Genomic DNA, 14852 nt, shown 5'->3' with positions numbered 1-14852 from the left:
GATGAGGCACAAGAAATATTGCCTTATCAGTTCAAGACAAGAATATACTAAGGAAGAGATTTTACAACTCGAGGCTGTTGGCCACGGGCATGGTGGCGACCCAGAGGACCGACAACAAAACACTGACTAATTTTGGAATTTGCCCTGCCCGACGTGTGTTATAACACTGTATGCTCAGTGTTTGCCCCCAAAGGCTTGTGAGAAAACCCACGACTTCCTTCTTACTGGTGCAGATGGCTTAACCACTCGACCACCGAGCTTGCTGATGTCAACTGGCTGGTTCGGGTCAGATGTAGCAGCGGGTACTGCGAACAACTATTTCCAAGCTCGGTGGTCCCTAGTGCAACTCTATCCTTGGAAAAACACTGACTGGTAATGATGTTTTCCTGCACCATTATAAAAATTTGTCTTCCTGAAAAGATGTAATTGTCCTACCATTGGCTATTCGATAGCTGTAATTGCTGATGTTTGTTTAGTATCAACTTTCTTGCTGGAACAATGAATTCTGGACTGGAAAGTCGAGTCCTTCCTATGACGTAACAGTTTTGCCAACATTTGTCTGCTGCCCTCATTGACCGATTTCAATAAATTTTTGTGAAGAGCCCAGGTGGACACTGAAAAAGCACAGAAAACACCAAGTTTGCAGATTTAATAACGTAACAGAGGGGCCAATCCAACTTACTGCTTGTAAGACGGTTGAAAACTATCATATAACATTTAACCCTACATGGCCCATCCCCTTTAATTGTGCGCACACATTCTGACATACCTGCATGGTGTAATCATGAATAGGATGGACACTGAAGAGAAAGAAGTTACTAGCTGGTTTGTGTTGTGAGTGTACAACAGAGCTGTAAAAATGCGAACAAAAGGGCAACAAAGTCATACACAAGATCAATATTTGAATAGTTCATTAGCTTAAAAAAAATCTTATTTAAGGCCACAAAAAGTCTTCCGTCTTTGGTCAGCACACATCATATTTCAAGAATGCATATCAGTCTTTTTTTTTGAGATGCTGCAACAGCACCTCTATTGCCGCACTACCTTTACCACTTCCAGCCGGGGGCTCCGGTACCGGAGCCATAGGCCTTATATTCGTGGCCGGGGATTCCGAAATCGGAACTTTACTATAAAAAAAAAAGTTGCTGGGCGTTTCTTAAAAAGTTTGGGGCTGTCAGTTAAAAAGTTTAAGCCATCATTGGCGGTAAATAAATTGGTCCAAGGCAATAATGGGTTGCTGGAGCCGGTGAATTGTGACTTTATTTTATAGCCGGGGTGACCGAACTTATAAAAGCCTGGAATAAAAGTACGAGTTGCTGAGAGCTGCCGGGCACTGCCCAATCAATCCCTGTATTCTTTCAGCGCAGAGCGCTGCAATTAGCGGAGGTAATCCGTGTATTGTTTGTGCAGAGCGCATTTGTTCGCGCTGCCTGGCGCTCGCAGCAGATTATCACTGCACTGCACTGAAGACAAAGCGCGGGCTGTGCGGGCTCATTATGCACCTGCGCCCCATGAATGACTCGGCCCGGGTGCTGCTAGCCCTTGCCACGTTGACTGACAGGGCACGGCCCTCGCTACTTTAGAATAAAAATGCCGTGCAGTGGCTACATGTGTTCATATTGGGTATCGTGTTATTCAGAGCACAGACAACATGGCTGAAGTTATATCCGGAGAGTCCAGTTCTTCCAGTGAAAGTGAGTTTTATCTGAGTTCAGACAAAGGTTCTTCGTCTTCTTCATCACCGCCGTCACCTGCTCAAGTACAGTCAAGTACAGAAATTGACAGTGATGTACCCTTGGCTGTATATGCCAAGCGCAAGATACAGTCCTGTACACAGACCGCCGCGTCGACCAGCAGCAGTGCCGCACCGTTCCGGTAGACAGAAGAAGACAGTACACCGCTGAAGTACGGCCTCACCGGTAAGGGTGGTGCCGTTGATCCCTGTCTGCATCGCAGCTCGACCTGCAGTGAAGCCTTTGAATTGTTTTTGACGACGTTCTCTACAACAAGATAGTGCAAGAGAGCAACCGGTATGCCGTGCAGAGGCCCGCTACGACATGGGTGCACATGTGATCATGGACTGATCTGAACACTAGAGAACTGAAGGCCTTTCTGGGCCTTTGCATAATGACGGGCATTGCGAAGCACCCCACCCTTCATAGCTTCTGGTCCACCGACCCACTACTGAAGATGAGCCTATTCCCGTCCGTCATGCCCCGAGATCGCTTCCTTGCCATCCTGCAGTCCCTGCACTTCAACGATAACACCGCCATGCCAGATGACTGCACCAACCGCCTCTTCAAAGTGCGCCCAGTCGTCGACCATCTTGCTCAGAAGTTTGCCACTGTCTATGTTCCCCACGGGATATTTCCGTCGACGACTCCCTGCTGAAGTTTTACGTGAGTCTCCGCTTCGCTACCTACAACCCCAGAAAGAGGGCCCATTCGGCATCAAGATGTACAAGTTGTGCCAGAGCACCACCGCCGGTGTACTGCTACAACTTCAAAATCTACACCGGCCAAAGTAAAGGAGACCTCCAAGCAACTACACAAGTGGTGATGGACCTGGTGAACGACCTAAGTGGCAAGGGCTACAACCTTGCCCTCGACCGGGCCTTCAGCAGTCCCAATTTGTTTCGACGACTTTACAACCAGAAGTTCAACGTCGTCGGCACCGTCATGGCGAACAGAAAAGGGATGCTGAAAGACCTGCAGTCCGTCAAGCTGAAGCGGGGCAAAACAGCATCCCGGTCGGCCGACCTGGGTGTCAGCTGTTCTCTCCTGGCCATGGTGTGGCGTCTGCGCTTCCCGTGGCCTGCGAAAGAAGACACACTTCGAGTGCAACACATGCCACCAGCTCCTCTGCGTCGCCCCCTGCTTCAAGGAGTACTATGCTGTCCATTAATTGACACTTTAAGCATTTACTTTCATGGACATTTTCATTGACATTATATTTTGTGTTTTTCATGTGTGTTTTGACTTGATGCCCCACTTATCTGGTGTAAAACAATATGTCATTTACTGGTGGTTTTACTAGGTGGTCATAGTTTCAACCTTTGAAAAAAAATGACAAAAAAGACAAAGTTTCTGGAAAGTACTGCTTTGAGGATGTTGTATTTTCATCTCTCTCTTGAAAAAGTGGCACATTTCCTTGTAATGGTTTTACTAGGTGGTCATGTTTTCAACCTTTGAAAAAAATGACAAAAAGACAAAGTTTCTGGAAAGTACTGCTTTGAGGATGTAGTATTTTCATCTCTTGAAAAAGTGGCACGTTTCCTTGTAATGGTTTTACTAGGTGGTCATAGTTTCAACCTTTGAAAAAAATGACAAAAAGACAAAGTTTCTGGAAAGTACTGCTTTGAGGATGTAGTATTTTCATCTCTTGAAAAAGTGGCACGTTTCCTTGTAATAGTTTTACTAGGTGGTCATAGTTTCAACCTTTGAAAAAAATGACAAAAAGACAAAGTTTCTGGAAAGTACTGCTTTGAGGATGTTGTATTTTCATCTCTTGAAAAAGTGGCACGTTTCCTTGTAATGGTTTTACTAGGTGGTCATAGTTTCAACCTTTGAAAAAAATGACAAATAGACAAAGTTTCTGGAAAGTACCGCTTTGAGGATGTTGTATTTTCATCTCTTGAAAAAGTGGCACATTTCCTTGTAATGGTTTTACTAATGGGTCATGTTTTCAACCTTTGAAAAAAATGACAAATAGACAAAGTTTCTGGAAAGTACTGCTTTGAGGATGTTGTATTTTCATCTCTTGAAAAAGTGGCACATTTCCTTGTAATGGTTTTACTAGGTGGTCATGTTTTCAACCTTTGAAAAAAATGACAAATAGACAAAGTTTCTGGAAAGTACTGCTTTGAGGATGTTGTATTTTCATCTCTTGAAAAAGTGGCACATTTCCTTGTAATGGTTTTACTAGGTGGTCATGTTTTCAACCTTTGAAAAAAATGACAAATAGACAAAGTTTCTGGAAAGTACTGCTTTGAAGATGTTGTATTTTCATCTCTTGAAAAAGTGGCACATTTCCTTGTAATGGTTTTACTAATGGGTCATGTTTTCAACCTTTGAAAAAAATGACAAATAGACAAAGTTTCTGGAAAGTACTGCTTTGAGGATGTTGTATTTTCATCTCTTGAAAAAGTGGCACATTTCCTTGTAATGGTTTTACTAATGGGTCATGTTTTCAACCTTTGAAAAAAATGACAAATAGACAAAGTTTCTGGAAAGTACTGCTTTGAGGATGTTGTATTTTCATCTCTCTCTTGAAAAAGTGGCACATTTCCTTGTAATGGTTTTACTAGGTGGTCATGTTTTCAACCTTTGAAAAAAATGACAAATAGACAAAGTTTCTGGAAAGTACTGCTTTGAGGATGTTGTATTTTCATCTCTTGAAAAAGTGGCACATTTCCTTGTAATGGTTTTACTAGGTGGTCATGTTTTCAACCTTTGAAAAAAATGACAAATAGACAAAGTTTCTGGAAAGTACTGCTTTGAAGATGTTGTATTTTCATCTCTTGAAAAAGTGGCACATTTCCTTGTAATGGTTTTACTAATGGGTCATGTTTTCAACCTTTGAAAAAAATGACAAATAGACAAAGTTTCTGGAAAGTACTGCTTTGAGGATGTTGTATTTTCATCTCTTGAAAAAGTGGCACATTTCCTTGTAATGGTTTTACTAATGGGTCATGTTTTCAACCTTTGAAAAAAATGACAAAAAGACAAAGTTTCTGGAAAGTACTGCTTTGAGGATGTTGTATTTTCATCTCTTGAAAAAGTGGCACATTTCCTTGTAATGGTTTTACTAGGTGGTCATGTTTTCAACCTTTGAAAAAAATGACAAATAGACAAAGTTTCTGGAAAGTACTGATTTGAGGATGTTGTATTTTCATCTCTTGAAAAAGTGGCACATTTCCTTGTAATGGTTTTACTAGGTGGTCATGTTTTCAACCTTTGAAAAAAATGACAAATAGACAAAGTTTCTGGAAAGTACTGCTTTGAGGATGTAGTATTTTCATCTCTTGAAAAAGTGGCACATTTCCTTGTAATGGTTTTACTAGGTGGTCATGTTTTCAACCTTTGAAAAAAATGACAAAAAGACAAAGTTTCTGGAAAGTACTGCTTTGAGGATGTTGTATTTTCATCTCTTGAAAAAGTGGCACATTTCCTTGTAATGGTTTTACTAGGTGGTCATGTTTTCAACCTTTGAAAAATTGACAAAAAAGACAAAGTTTCTGGAAAGTACTGCTTTGAGGATGTTGTATTTTCATCTCTTGAAAAAGTGGCACATTTCCTTGTAATGGTTTTACTAGGTGGTCATGTTTTCAACCTTTGAAAAATTGACAAAAAAGACAAAGTTTCTGGAAAGTACTGCTTTGAGGATGTTGTATTTTCATCCTTTTCATTCCTTGCACCGGTGTTAGGAGTTTGCTCATTCTTGCCTGTTTTATGAGTTTTACTTCTTATTTGATAAGAAAGAGTGGAAATTTATTTTACTACTTTTATGAGTTCAACTATTTCAATGAGAAATGAAAAGAAAACACAAGAGAAATGACAATAAGAAAATAAGAGAAAAAGAAGTTCTCTACAAATATTTGTCTGTGTGTGTATTTCTATGTGTACTTGATTTTATTGGTTTCTAAATTTCACTTGAAATTGTTGGGGAAATAAAGTTTGGGAAGGGAAATATCTTACACTATGGGAGGGAAAATGAACAAGTTGGGAGATAAAATATGAGAGTGGTTTTGGGGAGATATGTTTGGTAGATGGGAAAATATATAACAAAAAAAAACCCAATAGCTTCAAAAATAGCGAAAGTTACATGTACATGCAGCAGCGCCACGAAAAAGCCACACTTTTAGACCCCATTTTTTACGGCATGAATTCATTTGTCCGTCATTGCCCGCACTCACTGAACAGTTGCACGTGCACAGCTTCCCATTCACTCAAGCCCAGTGCACGTGGGCACAGCTTCCCATTCACTCAACGCATATTACACGCTGAGGTCTTGACCGTCAATCGCTCCGCATAGCAACACGGCAGCATAGCAATGCGCTGGGCCAAGGCCCGGAACAAACGAGCCCTTATGTAACACACACAATGGGGGCTCTATACAGAGCGGGCGGCATGGCCGCAAAACCGAAGGGTCAATGGAAGTTGCTTGTGAGGGCTAGATTCGCCACGGGACACTCATTTTATGGGGTTTAGGGATTCAGAAAAAAAGATATGAATTTTGAAGATTTTTGAAAAACAAAAATATAAAAAAACCGCCCGGCAGCGCATGTAATGGTTAAAAAAAGCACCCGGCAGCAAGTGGTTAAACTTTTTGACGGGCAGCTTGATCTTTTACTCAGGGCGATCAATCCCGACAAGACTGATGTTGCACAATGAAAGCAGACTATGAATACAAAGTTGTTTGTTGTCAGCTCATAATCACAATAAAGCTGGTCTAGTCCCAAGACTTGACAACGTGTGTCTGCAATTGTCTGTACAGTCCAACCCTGCAAGGGAAAAAAAGTCGCGTAGCTGCATCAATTCCAGAACATCAGTCTGACCAGAGACAAGCTATTTTTATTTTGACCTAAGAAGTGTTTGCATTAAAACAAGGGTACTTTGTTCAGTATGTTGAAGGACTTCTTCAATGCTAACTGGTTTCAACTGGTTTCAATCAAAGCATAGACTTCAGCAGAAAGAAGTATGCTTACTTGCCATCTTGAAGGAAGCACATACATGCCCGTAGCATGGGGAATATGCCTAGGACATTCTCCAGCCCCTCCTTGTGACAATCTTGCCACATCTTCTTTACACAGAGCAGAGAAAGATGTCTAATGGAGGATGTCTGAACCAGAGCCCATGGTAACATGACAGGGAAAGCTCGCTGGTAGAAGCACTCCTTTAAGTATAACCAATATAATACAAAATGACTTCAAGGATTTTTAAGAACTTAAAACAAAAAAGTGTTTAAATACAGTATTAGAATGAACAATGAAGAAAGTTTGGAACCACGTTTGTTCAAGTAGAGACCAAACAATTTCATTATTTTGATCCATTGCACATGTCCATGATCAAGTGAGAAACAACTGCAAACACACAAAGGAAGGTCATCAAACACTCTTCTGATAATAACCCTTTTCATAGAATATGTGAAAAATATGTGCACACATTCAATGATTATTTATGAACAGTAACCATCTCTTGACTTTGTCCAATGACTGTGTGTCTTCTATTAGCGCCTTCATCAACTGGCATGTACAGTGTAGCAGATTGAGCAAACTGCATATAGTACATATCAGCATAGTTGGAAAGAATGCTTTTTAAAAACTTGTGGAGACAAATTTACAGATTTATCACACCATCTGTTCAAGAAGTAGGTATCTTTATATTCTGATTCAGAATTTTCAGAAACCTAATAACTAATCACTTCTCCCAGATAGAATATTTAAGAGACAGCTGCTTAACAGCGTCATGTCACTTGACGCAAAAAGTTCGGCTGACAATTAATTGCCAACCATCAGCCTTGGTCATGTTTCTCACCAAGACTTCTTACATCTTTTCCGGCATTCATGTGGGGCAGGTTCAAGTGAATAGATGGTGTTGACACACTAAATCCAGAGTCTGCAATAGGATTGTTTTGTACAACACAGCAATTTCTAAGCACAAATGACACAAGCTACCCACTTTAAAGATGTGCATATTTTGAACTATATGCATATTCTGAAAGTGCCGCAGTCAAATTCATCACAAGTCATGCAGTCTTAGACCAAGTCACCAGTTATTCTGCAACAGAAACATTGCTCTGTTCTTTGTTAAACCTTACTCATCACAGGCAATGTGTAAGGACTTGTGAAGGGGCGCGGCCTGTATGACCGGTCTTGTGATAGACTCAACCACAACACTGGTCTTTTACTCATGTGAGATGAAAACAAGGACCAACCTTATGCTTCTTGTCTGGTTGTGCCATGCCAAGATGAGCGACCAATATGACTAATGGGCAGACATTATTTTCTGAAGTGTCTCTCGGCTGTGGGCACAAGAACAAAATAGAAGCAAATAATGATGGAACGCTGCAAACATCAATGTAATCTGATCAAGTTGGATGTTCGGCAATATTAGGCTCTTTCTTTTACAAACACGCACTCTTCGAGTATACATTTAGTACCAGCACAAGTGCATGTGTACTTAGCAATAAGCCTTTTGCTAGTGACCTTTGAACAAAATCTGGTACTCTGAGTTCTTTAAATTCACGGGAACATAACAATTTGAGTTCTCCATACTAAAAACACCATTGCTATACCTCGTGATTCGGGGCAAGCTTTTGCTTAGTTATGTAAGAGACACCTTACAACAATACAGTGTTCTCAATGGATAAGAAGGGCACAAAGGAACCAGTCCATTCCAAAGATGGTGGTTGCTATGCAAAAGCTTGCCCTGAATCATGAGGTATAGCAACAGCATCTTTTGTCTGGGGAATTAAAATTGTCACGTTTGTGTACAGTCAAATAACTCAATGTACCGGATTTAATTCAAGTTTAACTCCCAAATGGCTTATTAACCACATCATACACTACTTCAACTGCATGGTTCCACCTTTGCACATACACATTGGTAGTAACATGTGCACCGTAATCAGTGTTCCAATTTTCCCAACGAGTACGTCACTCTGCATTTTCACGTAAAGCACACGTCAGTTGATCTAGGTCACTCAAGACTAGATTCAAGCAATACCTCCTGGCAAGCTAACCAGCATTCAAAATTCTACACCCCCTCCCCTATGCCAGATTTATGAAGAATCCTTTTTATCACATTAAATGACACTTGTGAATGATCCCAACAACAGACCCTCCAAACAAAGCCCAAGTATCAACAACTGAATAGCTAGCAACCTACCCAAAAACTCCCGTTATAAACCACTCTGCAAATCACCTTTCAACCTTGCTTTTTTCAAAACTTACACTCTGTATGAGGTTCCATATGTGTTCCTCCAAGCTAGGTACAAGTATCAATAGCCGAGTAGCCACCCATATCATAAGATACTTCAGTGAGGATTGCTTCTCTCTGATGACTGACGACAACACATCTTCTAGTATCTGCCCAGCACAGTCCTGAAAGATTCAAGTACTTTGCTATTTAAGAAGTCTGTTGATTCTTTTCATGTCTTCACCAAAGATGGCAAACCAAATGCTAATTCATAAACTAGTCACAGTAATCACCTAAAACTTCAGTTTTCAAATCTTAGAGGAACTATTCATTCACGTCTTTAAAACTGCAATTGGTTTGTTTTTCAGTCTAAGTTGACCATAATTTCAACTTTTGTTTCACTTTTTCAAACCAGACAGACCTCCCAACACTGGCTACCAAGAATTCAGAATCCTTTTCTCCTAAATTCAGAAATTTTCATGAAAAAGCGGAATATTATCCCAGCTACTAGAACAAGGAAAAATCAGTGCTGCATTGTACAAGAGTCGAGTCCCTGATGATGTACATTATCGCATGTACATGTAGGTCTACTCATTGATTTCATACAATTTTGATTTCCACAAGAGTTTACATCATCTAAAATGGTCCGCAATTATATCTTATCTCCTAAATGCATTGATTTACCACAAAATTTAGTGTAAATTCACAGCGAAATTCACCGCATGGTGCTTGCACACATGACATGATTGTGGACAATTTCACAGCAGGGCTTAATTAAGATCCAAACGTTCTTAGCTGTGGTTCCAAGCAAAACTGGGCATCGTGTGACGCACGCATACAGTGCTAGTTACAATGTAGCTTATCGATAGAGGGCATTTTATCACGTGATCATGTCCAACTCCTGTCAAAAGAGGGAGCTGCCACGGACGTGGCACACTGCGGTACAGTACATTACAAGAACATTTTCCGGTAAATGATATAGGCGTATCAAAATTGAAATTTGGTGGAAATTTTCAGGCGAAATCGGAACGTCGGAAACGACATGAAAAAGCAGATATGTTCTGCCAAAAATCGGGAGGCTTGGGAGGTCAGTCAAACTATATTTATTTTACTGCCTTTTTGGTTTTATGCTAATGAGCATTTTCCATAGTCATGAGCAAAACTGTGATGTCATCCCAGGAAGACAGCTTCAATGTTGCATTGGTTTGTACACAACAAGTAATGCATTTTAAAGGATTTTTCTGGACTAAACTTTAACTTCTTTGACGATTCCTTCCATTTTTATAGTCAAAACAATAACGGAGCATCCACCTGTTTCATCGAAATGTTTCAGTGAGTAACTTCTAGGTTCACAATTTGAACAGAAATCCTATTTCTTAAGGAGACATCACAGCAACAGCAACCTCAGTTGTCCTGGAAACATGAATTATTTTAAACATTTTATAAAGTGCACTTTTCGATCCATAATGTAAAATAGTTTTCACACAATGAAGAGTACAGAGTTGTAGAAATATTGTGTCCAAGAAAAATTCACTGCAACTACTTTTTGAACATGAGCACTACAATGAAAGTTCTGGTGATTTTCTTATTTAAATTTGGTATCATGACCAAAAATGCCCCTACAAAGTCCATTGAATCCAAAAGCAAAAATAATTTGAGCACATAAAAGTGGAATATATCTTCAAAATTGTCCCATCTTACCTTGAGTATGTATGGTACCAGAACCAGCAACATCTGCCACAGTCCAATGTTCTGCCTATGTAGCTGGCTGTTCATCATGTCCCTTGGTTTTGTGCTTGTCTTCAGTTCATGAAACTGAAACAGAGTGGTAACTCTTGCTCACTTAGTAGAGGAAACCTAACATTCATTTCATGTGAATATTCTCTGACAGGAAATTTAATTAACAAATAATAACTACTGAGATGTCATATATGATATTTTGCAACCCAAAAGACTACTAGAACCCAGAGCAAATCAGTGGGTGCTAAACATTCCTGAATGTGTCAAGAACATCAATGCCACATGACAGCAGTCAATAATTATTTTGTTATACTCCTGTTTCGAATTCTCTGCAACATTTTTCCTCACCTGATGTGTCTTGAATTTAGTTAAAATAATGAGTGTCCTAATCTGTTGCAGCACAGAAAATGGTAAGATATACTCTGTACTATGTTGAACTTTGTCGCACACGCCCGAGTACATGCAGCCCCAAAATCTGAAATTAACATACCTTTGTGTATTTTGTGTCTTGAGTCCTTACTTTCATTCGTCGGATCGTATTAAGAATTGAAGCTGATACATACAGCCTCATTTTCAAACACGGAAGTGCGCAGATTGACGCCAAAAGCATTGTACTGTGATCCCACTATTGGAAGTGTCTCGTTGAAAGTAAAATCTTCACACCTTAAGGCCATTGTTGTGAACAAAATCTGTGTCTTCAAGCTCAGCAAGACATCATACAAAGAAACGTGTATGAAGAGACAAACATCACATAAATTGTATTTACACAGCCTCCCTATGACTGAACTGACAACAATTTGCAGCGCTTTAACAACTGACTGTATGCCACTTTGCTGCTCTCTCAGAATGAGACATTCAGGTGAGGAAAAAATCAAGAATTCAATACAGGGGTATAACAAAGTTATTAGTGACTAATGCGATGTGAGATGTGATGCTTTTGACACCTTCACAAACACACACCATCAAATTGGGTAATGGGAGTTAAAACACTGTATCTCACCTTATAGAAGTCATGTTAAACTGTTTCAACAGTGAAAGACACAAAATTACCATTCAATGTTCAGCTAAGTATCCAATGAACATAAAGAATTCCAAACCATATATGTGACCTGTCACCACAAAATGAGTTCCCAAAAACTGAGATATTGGTATTTTTCAATTAAACAGAGAGGGAACTTTCCAACTGCATTTACATGGAACAATTAGGAAAAAAGTATAAGGTGACAATAAGATATTATCATGGCAGCTTTGCGTCTTTGTTTCGACATTTCTGACCAGGCATGAATAATGCTATCATCAAAATTGCTGAGAAAATGACATTTTAATGTATAATCCTACGAAAAATTTGAAACCACATAGGAGATGGGTTACTCTTTTCAATTATAGGTTTTGCCGGACAATTTCGGAAAATGTGTGACCTTAATTTGTAAAATAATATTTCAATTTAGCGTAGATTTTGAAAATATTTTAAAACCTGGTTTCATTATCACAATAACATAGAATTCGACATCGTTTTGCATCCTTCAAATAAAAGAATGTGCATTAGGTGAGTGGGATTTCGGATTGACGTATTCATTGCCAATTACAACAAATGTGCATTCTTATTTGCTGAAAATCTGTCTTTTAACCACATGCAGCCAGGGAACCTAGTTTCAGGCAAATAGGCTGTATACAGGAAGCCAGGGAGCCCAAAACCCAACAAAAGAGCTGGGCCATAATTGTAACAAAAGACGGTACTCAGCACAAAAGACTGAGCTGCCGTGAATTGCCAACAGTTTTTCAGTTGTCAATATCGGAGGAAATCCATCCATGTTATGAAAGATTATACTACTATTTGTAGAGCGCAAGAGGATCACCACAGGGGACAGAAGCTCTCCAGCGCTCCAATGATGAGCGACACAATACCGCTGCACGCTAATCGGGCCCATATTGAAAAGACACCAGCAGTGCACTGTGCCGGTGTCGGGAACAAGAGAAACTTACATAACACCGCACAATCTGACCTCTTTTTACAAGGCTGCAGGCCTGGCTGAAATACTCGGGCATCAATAGATTTTCGTGTGGGTGTTAACGTCCATTAAATGGACCTAAATCACCTAAACATCTTTAAAAATGGAACTTCTGTAAGTGCACAAATGAATTCCAATTCCTGAGCAGGCATACTTTAAATAACACACAGGCGAAAACGCCTGCATATTTTGCAAAATAGCTTGAGTTCAAATTAAGATGAATGCAGAATTGCAGAGTTGCATTCAATTTTGCACAAAAATGAATGACAATATACTAAACCATTGCAATATCAGGAATTTGAATGCTGAATTTATACATTTGAATGCATCCTCCTTGAAACAGAATTTGTATTTGTTAAAAAGAAATAAAGATTTGAATGTTCGTTCTATATCACTCAAAACAAATGCTGCTATTACTTATTCAATTACACATTTTCCAAAATTGACCGGGAAAACCTATATCAAAAAATTGACCTCCACTTCAAACGGCTTTAAACCCTCAAAATAGGAAAGAGCAGGATGCTCATTTTGTTGTGACAGGTCACATATGCATTACTTGGCACCAGTGGGTCTAACTACTGGTACTTTCATACCTTTTTCAATAACCCCTGCAAGAAGACAGTGATGAGTCGGCAACATTCAAGTGACTGTCTTGTTGCTATCTTCAATAAGAAATTCAGCAGAACAACTCGTCGCTGGCGTGGTCTTTGTTCTGCACTGTATGATATTAAAAACGAAAAGATGTGCCAAAAATACAACTTAAAAACAGTTATTATAGGAAATTTAGCAATGTCAAGTACACCTACTCAAATCATTAAAGGAGAACTCTCTGAAGGCTCCTTTTCTCCTACAGCAAGATATTTTAGTGGAACAAATAAAACTGATTTATGATTATATTGCAAATAAACAGGAACATACAAATTCAGGAAGATTAACCACTTCCTGCCGGGTAGAGTATGCACATGCGGGATGCGTAACCGGGCAATTTTTCATGATTTTCCGTTTTCAAACTTTCATATCTTCATTTTAATATCGGACACTTACACCAACACGAATGACTGTCTGGCGGCTACTCTAATCTGACAAGCAACCTCCATTGACATCGGAGTATTGCAGCCAGGCCTGCCGCCCAGTAAAGAGAGCCCACATTGTGCGGTGTTGCGTAATTCCATTTGTTCCCGATATTGGCGCAGTATGTAGCTGAATGACGGACGCATCTTTACAAATGCGGCCAGATTAGCATGCAGAGTATTGTATCGCTCATCGCTGGAGGGCTGGAGCATTTTTGTCCCTGCTGGTAATCCGTGGGCACTGAATGCCGCAAACAATGGTATACTGTTTCAAAAAAATTACGGATTACCTCTGCTAATGCCAACACTCTGTGCTGACAGTATATGAAAATTGATTAGAAATTCCCAGCAGCTCGGTGATTTGTTCCAAGTTTGGTCTTTTGTTACAAGGCCCAGTTCCTTTGTTCCGATTTTCAGGCACCTCGGCCATGCACACACGGCCAATGTCTCGGCGCCGAGTGGTAAAACTTCCTCATAGTTACCAAAAACTTGAAAGCGTTATAAGCTTTTTGAGCATTAAGATTTCCGATGAGCATCACTGAAAATGACTTTAACTACATTTAACAGGTTGGGTAAGTAGTTTAATTTATAAAGTCACTCTTGCAGTTTATGACATGATTCACAAAAACCATATGTCACAAATAACAGGGACGGGGAAAGTGCAATTACAATGTACTACATTATTGCAATTCTAGGTAATATTGGGAGCTTCTATTCATTACCTTGTTTCAGGGCACAAGAACACTGCTACCCTAATAGGATGCTAACTTAGGACCAAAAACCTCTTCACGGCACATGAATTTAATGTGTAGTTGTGATCTTCAAATGAACAGGATTTCCATTAAATACTTTAGTTTTTAAAAGTAGCTGTCATGTACATGAATCACAGAAAGCTATGATGCAAGTACATGTACATCATAAGACCATAATAAACGCATTTTTTACCCAACACTTACATGTATTTGTTAAGCTTATAATCTTATAATCTTATAATGTTACCATGCAATGAGATCATCCTTTACAGTCTGGAGATGGCTCTGCTGTGACAAAAACACACTGGTATCTTGCTGCTGCCTACAACCAGGGAAAGAACCGAAAGTTCTTTAGTAGCATTG

The 14852-nt window shown here is 39.7% G+C and overlaps 1 protein-coding gene across 7 annotated transcripts in view; it reads right to left on the bottom strand.

The window, feature by feature from the left end:
* The window catches only part of tarbp1 (TAR (HIV-1) RNA binding protein 1), a 55430-nt gene that overhangs the window by 11793 nt on the left and 28785 nt on the right, over nt 1-14852 (bottom strand). For 3 of the 7 annotated variants that reach the window (XM_087146671.1, XM_022232941.2, XM_022232942.2), the window contains exons 17-23: nt 14737-14811; nt 13261-13384; nt 10620-10733; nt 8954-9103; nt 7936-8022; nt 6707-6894; nt 770-851 (exon numbers count right to left, since the gene is read on the bottom strand). In XM_087146671.1, the coding sequence (XP_087002797.1) occupies nt 770-851; nt 6707-6894; nt 7936-8022; nt 8954-9103; nt 10620-10733; nt 13261-13384; nt 14737-14811 (820 nt within the window). Of the gene's footprint in view, nt 1-438; nt 615-769; nt 852-6706; nt 6895-7935; nt 8023-8953; nt 9104-10619; nt 10734-13260; nt 13385-14736; nt 14812-14852 lie in introns of those variants that run through there. The other 4 variants (XM_087146819.1, XM_087146859.1, XM_087146776.1 and 1 more) reach the window with 4 other exon arrangements.

Source organism: Acanthaster planci, linkage group LG01, assembly GCF_054643075.1.
Source record: "Acanthaster planci isolate LZ-2023a linkage group LG01, COTS_SCS, whole genome shotgun sequence".
NCBI classification, from domain to species: Eukaryota; Metazoa; Echinodermata; class Asteroidea; order Valvatida; family Acanthasteridae; genus Acanthaster; species Acanthaster planci.
The sequence above is the reverse complement of the archived record's forward strand: the minus strand, read 5'-3'. Positions and strand labels throughout refer to the sequence as shown.